The following is a 14,731-nucleotide window of genomic DNA, read 5'->3' on the forward strand; positions in this document are numbered from 1 at the left end:
TTACAATGGATAAAAGTTTCAACTCTGTTACGTTTTCATCGCACTGTGTGTTTGTATCATGATAATAATCTCAGGTACTTCGATACGCCAAGTCGAGAGGAGCAGATCCAGTGTCCCTGTTGATTTTATGACTTCTCCTCAAATCACCTATATATAGACCGACCACAATTGGCCCACTTGAGATGGCTATCTTGATCTGTGTTTAAGGAAAATGGTAAAATTAAGCTACTTAACGATAACCAAACTGAGTAAAACAAAGATCACCAACTCAATCGTCAGAACAACCGAGAACGTAAAAACTAAATGGCAAATCAATTGTCTAACCTATCCAAATATCAACGCTAAACACAAACTCGAGACATGCAATTGCAATTTCAGAGAGCCCTTCTCATTTCGAAAACACACAAAACCTCAACTTAATTGCTCTCCATACTGCTGGTGCTGTCGCAGGAATTGCTGCTCGAGCTACACAAATCTGGAACCTCCGGCAGGAAACGATTGTAGCTAGCCTCTCGGTTGCGTGTTGTCTTCTGCACGAACGAACTCGAGCCCCTTCTGGCCTCCGGTGGTCGCTGCTGTCGAATCGAACCTCCCGTTGACTGGGGAAGAACCGATAGCAAATCCAATACGTTCTCCACCACAAAGTCCGGTCGAATGTGCTCGTCCAGGTCGTCGAGGGTTTTGTCGTGCATGAGCTGGAGATCCTTCGGTAGGGGTAGCCAAATAGTTGCACCCATTTTGGACTCAACGCCACCCTGGGTTGGACCATTTACAATTGTGTTTATGGGAAAAGGGAAAGAAAAAAAGCGAGAAAAAGACAGAAACGACCATTTTTGCAGGCCGGAAAAGAAAAAATTCACATTATACGCACGAATCTGGTAGAGTTTGGATTTGTATAACACACTGAATTAGGTGAATATAATATGATATTTCCTATGCTTTCATCCAAACGAGTATATTGAACGTTGAATTTTGGGTAAATGCGCAGGATTGAAACTTTCGTGATTATTATTCGAACCGTGCGCATTCCTACCAGTAGATGTTCAAATTTCAACATATGATGGAATCAAGGATTGTTATTACAACAGCACTCACTTACCACTACCGGCAAGAATCCTTCTAACGGGTGTGCGATCGCAAGCGTGTTCCGGTCGCATGATCCGTTTGTCTTCGATTTCTTCTACTCTAACAACTTTCAATTTTTAGCTTTTTTTTTTGTTGTTGTTTCTAACCACAACCTTTCAAACATGGATACATTTTTCTCGAATATGTGTGTGTTCAAGCTTTGCGTATGAGAGCGCTCGATGATTATTAAACGCACATATCACATGCTCAACTTTTGTCCATTTTCGACTCACCTGCACATCGGTTTCCAGCTTGTCACCGATCATGGCGCACTCCTCCGGCTGCACCCCTAGGTAGTGGCAGGCGGCGTTGAAGATGTTCCGATCGGGTTTGGCCCAGGGCAGATCGGCGGAAACTAGAATACAATCGAAAAAACGACTCAAAGCCAACCTGTCGATCTTCTCCCATTGGCCCGCCGAGGATCCATTGGAGATGATCCCTAGCAGATAGCGGTGTCGCAGGGTCTGCAGCATTGAGATGATGTCCGCACTGGGGGCGAGATATCGAGTGCGATAGTCGGTCCATCGGGAGTACAGCTGAAGAGCTAGATGCTTGTGGCTGACTGGTAGCGCATCCTTCCACATCTGGGTGCGCCACTGCGTGAGCGGAACGTCCGGATTGTCCGGACAACGTCGGTAGGAAGCTAGAAAAGTGGTGGAGCTTTCGGTTGCCAGCTCGCGGGGTAATCCGTGCTCGTTGTGAAGCAGGTCTGCAATCTGGTGAGAAATGGAAAATGAAGAAAAAAAATAGGTCTTCTAATAATTATTATTTCTGAGCATCCAAGCTCCAAGTATTACAATTCAATTTCATTGAACAAAGACAACCTAATGAACATAAACCGTGCACACGAGTGTGAAACGGCTGCGTTTAGGAATCAATTTTGCATACCAAATCCTAGTAAGCTTTGCCCGTCAAACGTCATTTGCATTGATATCGTTGAAATGTGATATCGTAATGCATCCGGACCAGTCTTGGTAATGGTTACCATCGTATCACTTATTATGGAGACGTATGTGCTGTGTCATTAATGAACATCATAACATGAACAGTCCGAGTACCGTCGACCTAAAAATGCCATATGACATTTCGGTTTTTTTTCCGTCTTATTGATTAGCTGTTCATCGTCCCGTATTTAAACAACAGTGTTCACGGGGAACGTTCACCGCTTGAAACGTTCATTCAACACATTCGCACTTGAAAGGGAATAGTTTGTCGGTTGCTTTGATCTAAACAATCCGTCTATATTTCATCCATCGTGTATGGATGTATAAGTGAGAAGGTAGATGTATGTGTGCAGCTACGCTTGAATGCAGAATAAAGAGAGAAGAAGAATGCATACCAACTGCAGTTTTAATGTCAAATGACATTAAAACTACAGTCAAAGTAGCCGGAATTAAAGGATGGTTATGGGCACGAATGGTAGAATGGAAATAGCATATTTTCACCGCTCTTCTGGGTACGTTCGCCAGAAAGAGAGAATATATAAACGTTCAATTGATTGTCGTGTTTGCGGATGTGCGTTTATTTCAGAGGTGACTGTTGGAACCGAGCAATGCTTTCTTGGTCACATTCGCAATACATATTGAGCTGTGACTCTCGCGCAAGAGCAGTATGTGATGGTTGAGAGAAATGTCGACCGTTTACAACACTGATCCGGACACTTAAGGGGCTGCCCACATATCACATGGACTACTTTATGAGGATAGGGGTTACGACTGGGAATAATGTCCACGTTGGCACGTAAATTTTCAAAAAGAATGCATTCACATCTACATTCAAAAATAATAAAAATCTGTTCTGGGTTTTCAAGAAATTTCTCACTTTTTCACACGCTCGCCTTCACCTATTCTATTATCAATATAAACCAATCTGAAAAGGACTGATTGTGTCATAGACATAGATAGACATTTTGTCAAGAAGATTTCCAACCCGAAAAAATCCTTGACCGATCGGGAATTGAACCCATTACTGTAACGATATTACTTCATTGAACGGTAAACAGTGTGTGCGAGAGACAGAACGATGGTATTGATAGATGACAAGTAAAGATACGCTTGGTGTATGTATTGCTGTACGATGCGGAGTTCATGCATGTCAACCCGGTCGAAGCAAATTAGTTACAGTCGAGCGAGCGATACGTTCGGACGCGAGTGCGAGAGTGCGGTTATTGAGTACGGTAGTGTACGGTGAACACAGAGTTTACAATTACCTATGTCCGTATCAGCCGTGAATTTACAAGAAATTTACAAGAAACATCCCGCCTTACGGGATTCTCAACTCGCATTCAGATCTGATGCAACTCATAAAAAATTATTTAACAAAGGATTTTACGAGTATTCCGATTGGGCTATCCCCAGCTACATTCCACTTCCAATTTGTAATCTCTTGTAATGAGGTTCATCTTAAATTGTTCATGTCTGTTTACGCGCGCGATACCCAAACTGTTGTAGACTTCGCAATTATTTTTTTAAATCTAATATCGACAATCTAACTATCTAATAAAACTGAAAACAAACTGAATACCATCATTATTATCTCTAGACAAAACAAAAAACAAGTAACAGAAAGCATTCAACATAAAAAGACAATAATATACCCGTCATAACTTCGTCAACATGCATACATTTATACTAACGTCAATTAACGAACAGTTCGCAAATCCGAATCATTCTTTAAAAATTCTCTACATATGTTTCGGAATATGCAGTATTTAATATACTGGCCGACTGACATTCATTGTAGGCATTCTTACATAAATCCTGGTGGAGTTAGTCTATCGCATCTCAATATCAGGCGCATGAATTCGTTCAGTAAAATTTGCATTCGTTGCAACTGTCTTTTGTTTGCTAGGAACACGGATCCACAATAATCAAAATGTGGAGCAATCAATGCAATCGTCAGCTTACTCTCAAAGGTCAAAAATCGATTTATCCTACAAAGCACTCCATATTGTTGGGCTGCTTTCTTTAATATATCTGTAATTAATATGTTCGTCAAAGTGCAGCATTTGGTCCAAAACAACGCCAAGATATTTGATTGATGATGCCCTTTACACAGATTCTCCATCTATATTTATATCAAATAGAACCAAATAGTACTTAACTTAACTTCCTTTTAAGGATGGCGTGAAATAAACGAAAAAGTACGTTTTTTTTATCCCATTTATTTATTTTAGGCTCATTAGCATTTTAGCGGTAACAGAGCCAAATTTTAATCGTGTACATGTCACATGGTTATCATATCTATAATTAGTACATTACACGGTTGCCATTCGCCAGTATTCCTTCTATACCATTACATATGGTACATTTACACAGTAGCCATTTAGGCGTAAGAGTTTTGTATCTGTTCTTCCATTATCCAAGTTAGACCGGACAGCGGAGACAGTTAATTGATCATTTTGTTATTTATAGAACAGTAGCCCGATGTTTCTTGCAGAGCAGAGCAGTTGTATGGATGAATCGATCTTATTTCGACCGTGGATCGATCTCCATCGCTGATGATTGTTGCGTGGACGTAGTTATTCTGTAACAACACAAAAATGGTCAATGAGGGCCCTGACATTTGAACTCACGATCGATCGCTTACTAAGCGAACGCGCAACCAATGTGGCTACGGAGACCCCCTAAAAAAGTACATTATTCACCATAGATCATGTTACACCACATAGGGGTTAAAAAAAACGCAAAAATTTCTTATTCCATATCCTATACAATATTTGCCAGCTGGTTATTTGGTTTGGGTTTCGTAAACAATCGACGCCATATTCAAATGGAAGATTTGCTGTGAGGGGCATTCGAATGTAATTTGAAATGTTATGAAAATTGACATGATTTTCGCCTGACAAAAACATTGATTAAATTACAGTAAAATAATTTCCTCAAATTATATTTCATACCTGTTGTCGCACTCAATGCGAAACTTCCAATGGAATCCTTTTCTTTATCCAATTTCATGATCAACGAGAATCGAACAATTCATTGAAGTTCCCCTCGGTTTTACTTGACGTTTTACATGCCGGGCCAGTTAAAACGCGAACGTCGATAACTGGTCTACCCTTTTCGCCCAGTTAGCGAATGTTTACTACTAGGAAATTTATAGTAAAAGGAAAATGTAAAAGATTAAGTAGGAGATCAATTGGACCCATAAACGTTCACTTAGCAAGAAAACGTGAATGTTTGAAGGTATTGATAACAAAACAAATCCATTTTGGGCGGAACGAAGTTTGCCGGGTCAACTAGTTATCAATACAAATAACAACAATAATACTTTCTACTAGAATATAAGTCATTCTTCTAACAAGTTGGTTCACGTAACACGACTTGTGCAGTTGCTTTTCAGGCCTCGTCAGCCCCCAAAATCAGTTTATGTCGACCTCTGGGAAACCGATATCAACCCCAAGGAGTCCTTTCTGAATAGCTTTTCCGATCTTATGAAGAATTCTAAAATTGACTTGATAATTGAATCGCTTCAAAACAACTATGCTTCGACGAGCGTGGAATCCGTGTATTGCCTTAAAGGTAGGCCAAGACCGTGGCTTCCGATGAAGCATATTTTTCATAGTATTGCAGTAAGTTTTATGTTTCAAACCAGTGTCTTTTCGTCAAGATAAAAGTAGATAATCTTCTGAGGCATGCAATCACAACAAAAAATGTAAACCACAGCACCTGCTTAGTTGGCCCAAAAGTGCAATTAAGGAACCTACGAATTTTGAGCAAAAATAGAAACAAAATCCTGGGGCGTGGGCGAACAAATATGAATGCGCTTGATTTTCTCCATACCAATGAAAATAAAACGATGACAAAACTTGTTTTTTGATCGCGTAGTCATCACACATTCGCAGTTCCTCTCATGCAACCAAGTACCCATTTCGCGTAGGAACGGATGCTCTTGTTTACTTGCTTTGTTCGTCCGTGGTCCGATTTTTCCACATGACAATTTGTTCTATTTCTGGTCATAACGCTCAGAGTCTAAAGATGATCTGTTTCTCTGATACATAGTTGGAGAGAGTGGTGTCCTCATTCTTTTCACCACCATAAAGATTTGACACGCGATGGAGGCAAATTGATCGTCGGTTCATCTCGCAGATAGCAGAATTCACTCGTGTTACTTACCACAACATGTTTCTCTTGATTTTTCGTGCGTCTTAGGAACTGTTCTGAGTGAAGATTAAAAATAGCATTTTCTCGGAGCATTGCGCTCCACACTTTTGCCGGCAAAACAACTATTGCTTGTTGCGCGCAAGATTTGTTATGTAGCGTTCGGGTAACTCCCTTAAGCGTTGCACACTTCCACGTCATGTGAAATGCACTAGCAGACTGCATGGTATGAATCTATGCGGAGCTTTGGTTTCCAATCCTAATCATATTGCCTTGATTTTCAGAATTTTAGCAACACAATTGTAAATAAAAACGATGAAGCGCAGTATATATAATGCGCTGCAGTCATACTTCGTAGTTTGTATATTTGCCCAAATAATCCAAGAGATTTAGTCTACAAATAACAACATGAAACACCCACCATTCATTTTATATCGACCGTCGCGCGGAGGCAGGAAAAAAGATGATCCCAAATAAAGCCGACTTAACTCAACCGAATGCATGATCCGCATGGCCCCCTTTTGCTATTAAGCCATGAACACAATTCGTGTGCAACATGGCGTAGGTGCCGTTGCTATTTTCCTTCTCCAAAAAAACAAACATTGGAGCAAAATACGGCATTCCGCCAAGCCAAAGTACGTGGGACAAGCAATAAAACCAACCCAAACGGAGTGAAGATCGGGAACGGGAAGCAAATGTGAACCATTTAAACCGAACCAACCTCGATTCGGCCTATTCGATGGAACGAGAGAAATTTTCTAAATATAACCCACCACACGACCGTCCCAAAGTTGGTTCATTCTTTAGTTGGAGCAGGAAAAATAAAACACAGGAAAAACGTGCATTTCGAAATGGGATGAGTGCGGTAAACACGCGCAGCGATTTGGGACGATTCGGACTGATTTCCAGTTCGGGATCGTGGTTGAAATTTCCCACAAAGAAAAACACACATACTTTTGAAATTGCTACCAGCTTTCCTGCTTTATTACATCCAAATACATTCACAAAAAAAACTTTGTATTGTTCACCACGCCCAGCGGTGTCGCGTGGATCCACTCAGTCGCACCAGAATCAGAAGAATATTATTTTAACAGACTATGTTTTAATCGCCAAACAGCTTCTTGCCGAGCTCCATCATCCGATGGTTGCGACAAACCTTGAGGGCATCCGCTTTCTTCAACACTGCAGCAACCGATGGGTTGGCATCCACCAGCTGCGACAGAAAGTCTTCGTAGGCCAATTTGACGTTCGGTGGTAGCGTACCGATTTTAACCTTCCGCAGCGTCTCGACTATTCCCTCTGCCCAGCCCGACTCGATGGCAAACTCGGATATCCATGGGATCAGCTTTATAATGCCGCTCATGGTTTGCATTCCCAGGAACCAAAGCTCCATCACCTCGAACCAGTACTCCTTGTAGGACATGGCCACGACCAACGCTTGGGGATCGTTCGATTCGTCGATACTGTACGCATCCCAGAGGAAGCGAATTGTCGTTTGGATGTAGCGACAGATGGAGAAATCGTTTTTCTTCACTTTGGTGGATTGCTGCTTGAGTAGAAGCAATCCCAGCACGGCCAGGTTCCCATGCATCACCAGATTTTCCGGGATGTCCTTCAACTCGGGTAAATTCTCGAAAATGAACCGAATCAGCTGATCGAAAACGGGACTCTCGTCGACCACTTTTGGCTCCAGTACGGTAATGTTCATGAAAATGTTGCACAACGAGACAATAGCTGTTCGGGAGTCTTTCATCTCTTCGAGCTGTTGTGGGGTCAACTCTGGATCGGGTTCATTCATGCGCCTGAGACGTTCCGCACGAGGAATGGGAGGTTTTTTGTAGTGAGCAATTGACCAGTGGAACAGCAGACAATCGTACAAGACCTGCTCTTCTTTCTCCTTGAGGAAAATTTTACGTGCATCCTCTTCCACCACGAGATGACACATTGCAGGTAAAGTGACACGGAGAACGTCGGCCGGGGCTTGCTCCAGTGTTGGTTCGGTTCTGGCCTTAATTCGATGATCGCGGGACTCGTAGAAGGAGCTATTCGCCAGCTGGAAGATAAATGGCAACAGTTTGAAGACCTGAGTTTTCAGCGCAGAGGTTTCCTGAGCCATCCAGGCACACAGAACTCGAACCATGGCACAGGCGAATGCTTTTTCCTTCGGTTGGAGCTTATCTTTTTTGGTGTCATTCGAAAGTTTAGTGAAAACAGACAAAACCGCAGTGAAGGCTCCCTTCAGTCCGGTGTATACTTGCTGCTTATCCTTCTGGTCCAACTCCAGCTGGTCGGTTGTCATGTAATTTATTGACAGTTCGAGAATGATGAAGCAAGCGGTGATGAGGTCCCCCTGAACTAGAACCTGGTTAAAACTCTTGTTGTCCATCTGCATGCGAACTTCGATGGCAGCTAGCTGCAGCAACAGAAGGAACATTTTCTTCGGGTTCTCCGTATCACTCAACACCCATTCTATGCCCAAAATTTCCAAAATATGAGCTGTCAATTTCAAGGTAGGATCACGTTGAGCCTTTCCAATCTTGCTTTTCAACACATCACTCACGCCCTTGTACAAACATTCAGGCCATATTTCACCCTCCACGGTTTTCGAGATCAGCTCCTTTCTGCACGTGAACAACAGCACCGAAATCATCTCTGCCAGCTCGAATTTCCGCTCGGCGTGATCTGTTTCAAAATCCAGCGAAACACGCTGCATCAACGCATGAAACAGCTTTGGATCTTCCTCCCAAGAACCCGGTCCAAACTGAGCGACCAGAGTTACGATCAGCGTCAGAGCTTCGTCAATCTGGAAACTCTGCTGGGTATAAATCTCAGCCATCTTCTTAATAACCCCATGTTCCTTCAGCGCCAGACGTCCAACCTCACTCCCAGCGATACTCTGCAGACAGTGGTACGCCTCGTTAATCACGATGAGATTGTCGTCGTACTCGTCATCATCACAAGTGGAGGCGATCTCCAGAAAAACCGGAATACTATCAAGCATGTCCTTGTGTGTCGCTAGCTCCTCATCTTCGCAGAAGCAGCTCAGTATCGAGAGCGCCACGCTTTGGTAGGCGGATGCATCCGGGCCATCCTTGCTTGTGAGCAGTCGTCGAACAAAGTCGAAGCCTATCGAATCGAACAGCAGCTTCTTGCCGGCTGCGTTACAATCTTTCCCCTTGATCAGCTTCGTAACCATAAACAGGGCGGCAAACTTCTCCGAATCATTTTTCGCTCCCTTCAGTATGATGGCACACTTCCGGATCGGATCACTTATTTGGTCCGACATTTCCACTTCCTTATATGGGACTTTTTCCGAATCAGTTCAGTTCTCCCAAAACGCTCGCAGTGTTCTGTGTGCCGCAAACCGTTCCGAATGCTTCCGCGAACAAATCTTGACTAATTTGCTCAGCTCACGTTCGAACGGTTGGGAGCAAATTTTCATCAGGCGGATGGAAAATGTTTTCCCTCTCCCACTGGCGGCAACTTGCACGAGCGAAAGCTTTCCCGCGGGAAGATGACTTTTTTCGATGTCCAGTCAAGAACGATTTCCGGTCAACTTAATTTTCTAGAATCTATCTCTCTTTGCGCGTGCACTTCTGCAATTTATAGTCGGGTGGATTTCTAATGAATGTGTGCATTTAAAAACGTTCCGGGAGCAATTTTGGTTTACAACGCACTTAGCCGGAAAAATCTTTGACACACGGCATGTGTTTTGGTTCAGAAATTTTGACATTTCTCCGCAGTGAGAATCGTGAGAATACGATTGCACTAACACTTCTATGTACTTCGTTCGTCAAGGTTCACGAATAGGATTGGGCGATCTTGGTTCGATTTTCAGAAGATCGATCTTTTCCATTTCGATTTTCGATTTTTTGGATCGATTCATTGTACCCTAAAAAATCGTAAAGATCGATCTTTTTCCTTCGATTTTTTCGATCTTAGAGTTTTTTTTGTTCAATGTACATCGATTTTAATCTCACCACCTGACAAATTTTAAAAACATGATTTGAACATTTGGATAGCTTTCGAGGATGCCAAAGTAGTGACAGTGAATAGCATCGGGCGAACTTGGATCGATATTTTGACGATCGATCTTTTCCTCCCCGATTTCCAATGGCATCTTTCCTATCTTTTTGATCGTAGGAAAAAAAATTGTAAATTTGTTTTTCAGTTTTTGATTCTCACCAAAAACCACAATTTCATAAACATCTTCCAAGGTTGTCAAATCACTGGTCGTAAATTTAGGAGAAGCAGTTTTGAAAGTTTGGTCATTAGAATACAAGTGTTCACAAGTTATATTTACACCATTAAATTCACTATATTGCCAGTGAAAATTGTGTCAAGATAGAATGGTTGACATCGGGTCCAGCTGAAGCGCTCTTTTCTAGAACTGAGACTACTTTCGACTAAATGCTAAATGGAGTATTGTCAGCGGAGATGAATATCAGTTGTTGAATTTCTAATAATAATTTTCAATTAATTTATTTAATTAAATGATGACGGTTCAGAATGAATGCATGGAAAATACAATTTTTCTGGGCTTTCAAACTTTTGTTTTTGACCTTCATTCTGAGAATCAAATTGAAATGCCTTTGGTGTTTGAATAGAAATGTGAAATGTTCATTTCACGTTTAAAGAAAATATAATACTTATATAAAACAAGTGAATAAATTGGAAAAAAGGCATTCGATTTTTCAAAAAATCAATTCAGCAAAGATCGATTCTTTGGTACCGATTTAATCAGTGAATCGATCCCTGCGCCGTTTAGAAAATCGATCCAGCAAGATCGATCTTTTTCTAAAGATCGCCCAATCCTATTCACGAATGTGCACGTGTAGGAAAATCAAACGAAAAAGAGCAGAAAAAATATTGTACCACAGAGAAAGACAAAATGGGTAAATAAATTTTGATTTTATGACCTTCCAAGAATTGTGAGTCTCTTTCTAATCGAAGGCAGATTGACAGTGGCTGTACTTGCCGTGAATGCTAAGTCGTTCAGAGCATACGAATTATTTAGAAAGAATCATCAACAGATAGCTTCCGATTGTCTCTGTACACAATTTTGCTATATGAATCATACCAGGAAAACGCTCAGAACATACCCAGAGCTATTTATAGGTATTTAATGCGCGACACATTCGAGTCGTTATCAGTCGCATGCCGTAGGAAGGAAAAAAAGTGGAAAAACTCACCTTGCTGCAGGCTTTTGCATCTCCTTTCCGAGTGGGTATAAGCGTATTGTCCAGGTCGAAGAAAATCGTCGTAATAGGTTTGTTGCACCTCTGGGGAGCGGTGCTGCTACCGAAGAGCTGCAATCCACCGTCCGCGATTCGTGACCCGAAAAGGGTCTTGCCGTATCTTTCGATCGTTTGTTTCGTTACCTCGTACTTGGTCGTCATTTTTGGCCGAAATTGTTGACTTCTAGAGCAAGAATGTAAATATAAAATCGTACTTTTCACAGCACCGAGCGTTTGATAGCGATTGTTATCAAATAGAAAGTGAGACTGTCTGCCAGTCTGCCGAGAGGAGGAGATAACTGTTGCCAGTTTGTTAAGGACCAGCTAGTGCTATTGCGCTATCTGTGAGCCAGATTTGGAACCACATATGAAATTGCAGTTTGGGTACCGCTGTATTAAAATTTGGTTTAAAAAATAATCTCAAACAATCTGCTCATATGTTTATTCGGAAAGGAGCTCCGTTTTAGTTTTTTTTTAAATTGGAAGACGATCTGAAAAAAATATGATTATGTTCCCCTACAAAGGTTTGTTACAATACGCGAGCTTGCTGATTCTATGGTATGTCAAATAGATTTCCAAGCCGAAAAAATCATTGTCCGCTCAGGATTGAACCCAATAATTATTTACTAGATCCTACCAAGGCGCGTAGCAGTATATCCTAAGGTGGGCCAACTTGCTAAAACCACTCTTCAGCCATCTTGGAAGTCTACTGTGTTTTGTTTGTAAACAAAACACAATACGTTTGTGCCCAAGCTCGCTCGTGATCAGTCTGTCTCTTTCACACTTCAAGGAAAAAATTCCCCTTCTGCTTTCTTCCGTACTGTTTTCATATACCGCTCCCCTAACCAACTTAGTGACGAAACGGCCTCACCTAGTACCATAGACCCGTCTTGGATCCTACTACACTCTCCCGAAAAATTGGTGGCATCGTCAACTCCAGATAGCAAAACCCCTCGTGCCATAATTTTATGGAACGATGGAATGAGCATTGCACTAAAATTCGGAGTCTAATTAATTTAAAAAAGTCACAAGAGGGTTGTGTCCGAGACACGACCACATAGTTGACGTAGGATTCCGTTAGGCTATCTGTTGATTTTGGATATGTTTTATGAATTACATCGTTAAACTCTTTGATAATGATTTGTGGCCCTGAAAAGGACCGTTTTGTTTGGTTGTTGGGTATTGTTTGTTCACTCCACCAGTGTTTACCGAGTGTTGATGACAGAAGGATGATAGACAGTCATTAGATGGTGCGTATCAGATAAAAGATACTGCCCTCTGTGATCCTAGACGAGATGCCTCCTGTGCTATATATGGATGAAATAAAAAATTTTAGATGTCTCTGTTAGGGAATACATTTCGGTAGGAACAAAAGCTGTCCCTACTTTCATGTATTTGCAATGCCGGTTTTCCCCAGGCAGCTTGGTTTTGATGGCTCTATTGAAAACATTTCGGTAGGAACAAAAGTTCCCCCTACTTTCATGAATTTGCAATGCCGTAGGCCCCAGGCAGCTTGGCTTTGATGTCTCTGTTAGGAAATACATTTCGGTAGGAACAAAAGCTCCCCCTACTTTCATGTATTTGCAATGTCGATTTCAGGCAATTTGGTTTTCATGTCTATGTTAGGGATTCGCCGCATGTGTCGTCAATTTCAACCAATCAGAAGTAACTATTTCCGTTAGCATAGGGATTAAGATTTTTCAATTGTTCGATAGTTAGTCTCATGACCTATATTATTTTCTTCAATATAAAAAATTGTTATGGAGTGCCATCAATCCATCATGAAATGACTGAGCAATAAGCGTTTGAAATTGGTCAATTTTCACGATGTGCTTGATTTTCGATTCTCAATTTTTACCCCAATATGTTCCCGGAATATGTAATCTCTACGTAATCGTAGCAACCGTGAATTTTGATAAATTGCTAGATCATTCTATAAGAAAAAAAAACGAAGAGAGCAGACAGAAAATTGAAGAGCTGAACAAATCTATAATTTTCAAGGGAGAAAAAACTGGATTTAATTAATTGTTCATGATTACAACTAAAATTGAATATTTTGAACTTTAGAAAAGTAATAGTCTGTGACAAGGAGAAATATCAGGAATTGTTTTATATCATACTAATTTAATAAAATTAGCTGAAAGCTGTTCACTGGAAAAAACTGCTTTGGGTCCAGTAACTAATCATCCGAATAGGTTTTTTTTTTTGGCAGACTTATCTCACTTCTTAACTAGGCGAACCTAGCCAGAATTTTCACCTGCCCCCGGGTTTCTGAATGCCAAAGGCGGACTAGGCTCTGCGGAATGCACGTATCTGCATGCTCGTGCTGTTTTAATCCTGACCGAGGAATTGTCGGACAATCGCGCAGGTGCTAAGGATGACCGACTTTTGGATGCCGGCCAATTCCTTCTCCATATTCAACACCTTCAGCGCTTCCAGAAGTGTCTTCGGGACAATTCCAGTTCCAGAGAGAACGACTGAAACAATTCTTGGGACCTCCCTTAGCCCCCACAGTTCCTTGAGCTCCACGGCCAATGGTCGGTACTTGCAGATTTTGCAACCTCCAGATTCTGGTTCAGTGGAATAGCGACATCGATGATGGTGACTTTGCGGTCACTCTTGTCGTAAACCATTATATCTGGGCGGTTGTGGTGGATCGAGAGGTCGGTCAGAACAGTGCGATCCCAGTACAGCTTGAAACGGTCATTTTCCAGGACAGGTGCAGGCAGGTACCGGTAGTTTGGTACGTTGTCTTCCAGTAGAGCACATTGGAGCGCCAGTTGTCGATGAACAATACGGGCCACGTTGTTGTGGCGCTCGGTGTTGGCTGTAGGCTGTAGTTGGCTAAAACGAGACAGCCTCCCATAATGTGCTCTATGTTTTCACCTGGTTGATGGCACATCCGGCAAATGTCATCAACGTCTTGATGCCAGACGTACCGCCTGCAGTTTCTCGTCGGCATTATCCTGTCCTGGATGGCTATCATGCCGACTTCTACTACTGAAGAGAGTTTACCACGCGTTAGCCACAGATTAGATGCGGCCTTGTCGACGTGTGGCCGGTCCAGTTGATGGGGGTGGGCACCATGCACTGAATTCTGCTTCCAAGCTGCAATCTTCTCTTCCACTGTCTGGATCGCCTCCTCATCAGAATAGGTATACATGCAGAATTTTTTGGTTAATATTACCAATGATTAGTTATACGGCGAAATATTAGTAAAATGTAAAAAGTTCCGGGGACCCTGAAATGATTGCATGGCTTGCAATACCA

General features: G+C 41.9%; 3 protein-coding genes across 5 annotated transcripts in view; 1 reads left to right on the top strand and 2 right to left on the bottom strand.

Moving 5' to 3' along the window:
* Window positions 1-11,747, bottom strand: LOC129763390 (N-acylneuraminate-9-phosphatase). Of its 2 annotated transcripts, none has more exons than XM_055762416.1 (3): window positions 11,417-11,747; window positions 1,359-1,841; window positions 1-755 (listed from the first exon to the last, which is right to left on the bottom strand). In XM_055762416.1, exons 1-3 carry the CDS (start codon window positions 11,621-11,623, stop codon window positions 417-419), a joined length of 1,029 nt encoding a protein of 342 aa, XP_055618391.1. In that variant the 5' UTR covers window positions 11,624-11,747; the 3' UTR covers window positions 1-416. The 2 variants fall into 2 exon arrangements, with proteins under 2 accessions (XP_055618391.1, XP_055618380.1); XM_055762405.1 differs by lacking the exon at window positions 11,417-11,747 and adding an exon at window positions 6,240-6,464.
* Window positions 3,258-14,731, top strand: part of LOC129763369 (L-asparaginase) — a 25,121-nt gene continuing 13,647 nt past the window's right edge. Inside the window, exon 1 of one of the 2 annotated variants that reach the window (XM_055762395.1) lies at window positions 3,258-3,301. The gene's annotated coding sequence lies outside the window, so the exon portion shown is untranslated. Of the gene's footprint in view, window positions 3,339-14,731 lie in introns of both variants that reach the window. The other variant, XM_055762385.1, reaches the window with a different exon arrangement.
* On the bottom strand, window positions 7,179-9,953 carry LOC129763362 (neurochondrin homolog). Its single transcript, XM_055762349.1, has one exon. It carries the CDS (start codon window positions 9,508-9,510, stop codon window positions 7,327-7,329), a length of 2,184 nt encoding a protein of 727 aa, XP_055618324.1. The 5' UTR covers window positions 9,511-9,953; the 3' UTR covers window positions 7,179-7,326.

The sequence above is a fragment of the Toxorhynchites rutilus genome, chromosome 1 (genome assembly GCF_029784135.1).
Source record: "Toxorhynchites rutilus septentrionalis strain SRP chromosome 1, ASM2978413v1, whole genome shotgun sequence".
NCBI classification, from domain to species: domain Eukaryota; kingdom Metazoa; phylum Arthropoda; class Insecta; order Diptera; family Culicidae; genus Toxorhynchites; species Toxorhynchites rutilus.

Bases quoted from the DNA above. Each gene is read 5' to 3' on its own strand.
- LOC129763390 (XM_055762405.1), bottom strand. From the start codon at position 6,449: ATGCAGTCTGCTAGTGCATTTCACATGACGTGGAAGTGTGCAACGCTT. The intron at 1,842-6,239 runs GTAAGTAACACG...ATTTCTCACCAG, and splicing joins ATCAAGAGAAACATGTTGTG to ATTGCAGACCTGCTTCACAA. The intron at 756-1,358 runs GTGAGTCGAAAA...GGTCCAACCCAG, and splicing joins AGCTGGAAACCGATGTGCAG to GGTGGCGTTGAGTCCAAAAT.
- LOC129763362 (XM_055762349.1), bottom strand. From the start codon at position 9,510: ATGTCGGACCAAATAAGTGATCCGATCCGGAAGTGTGCCATCATACTG.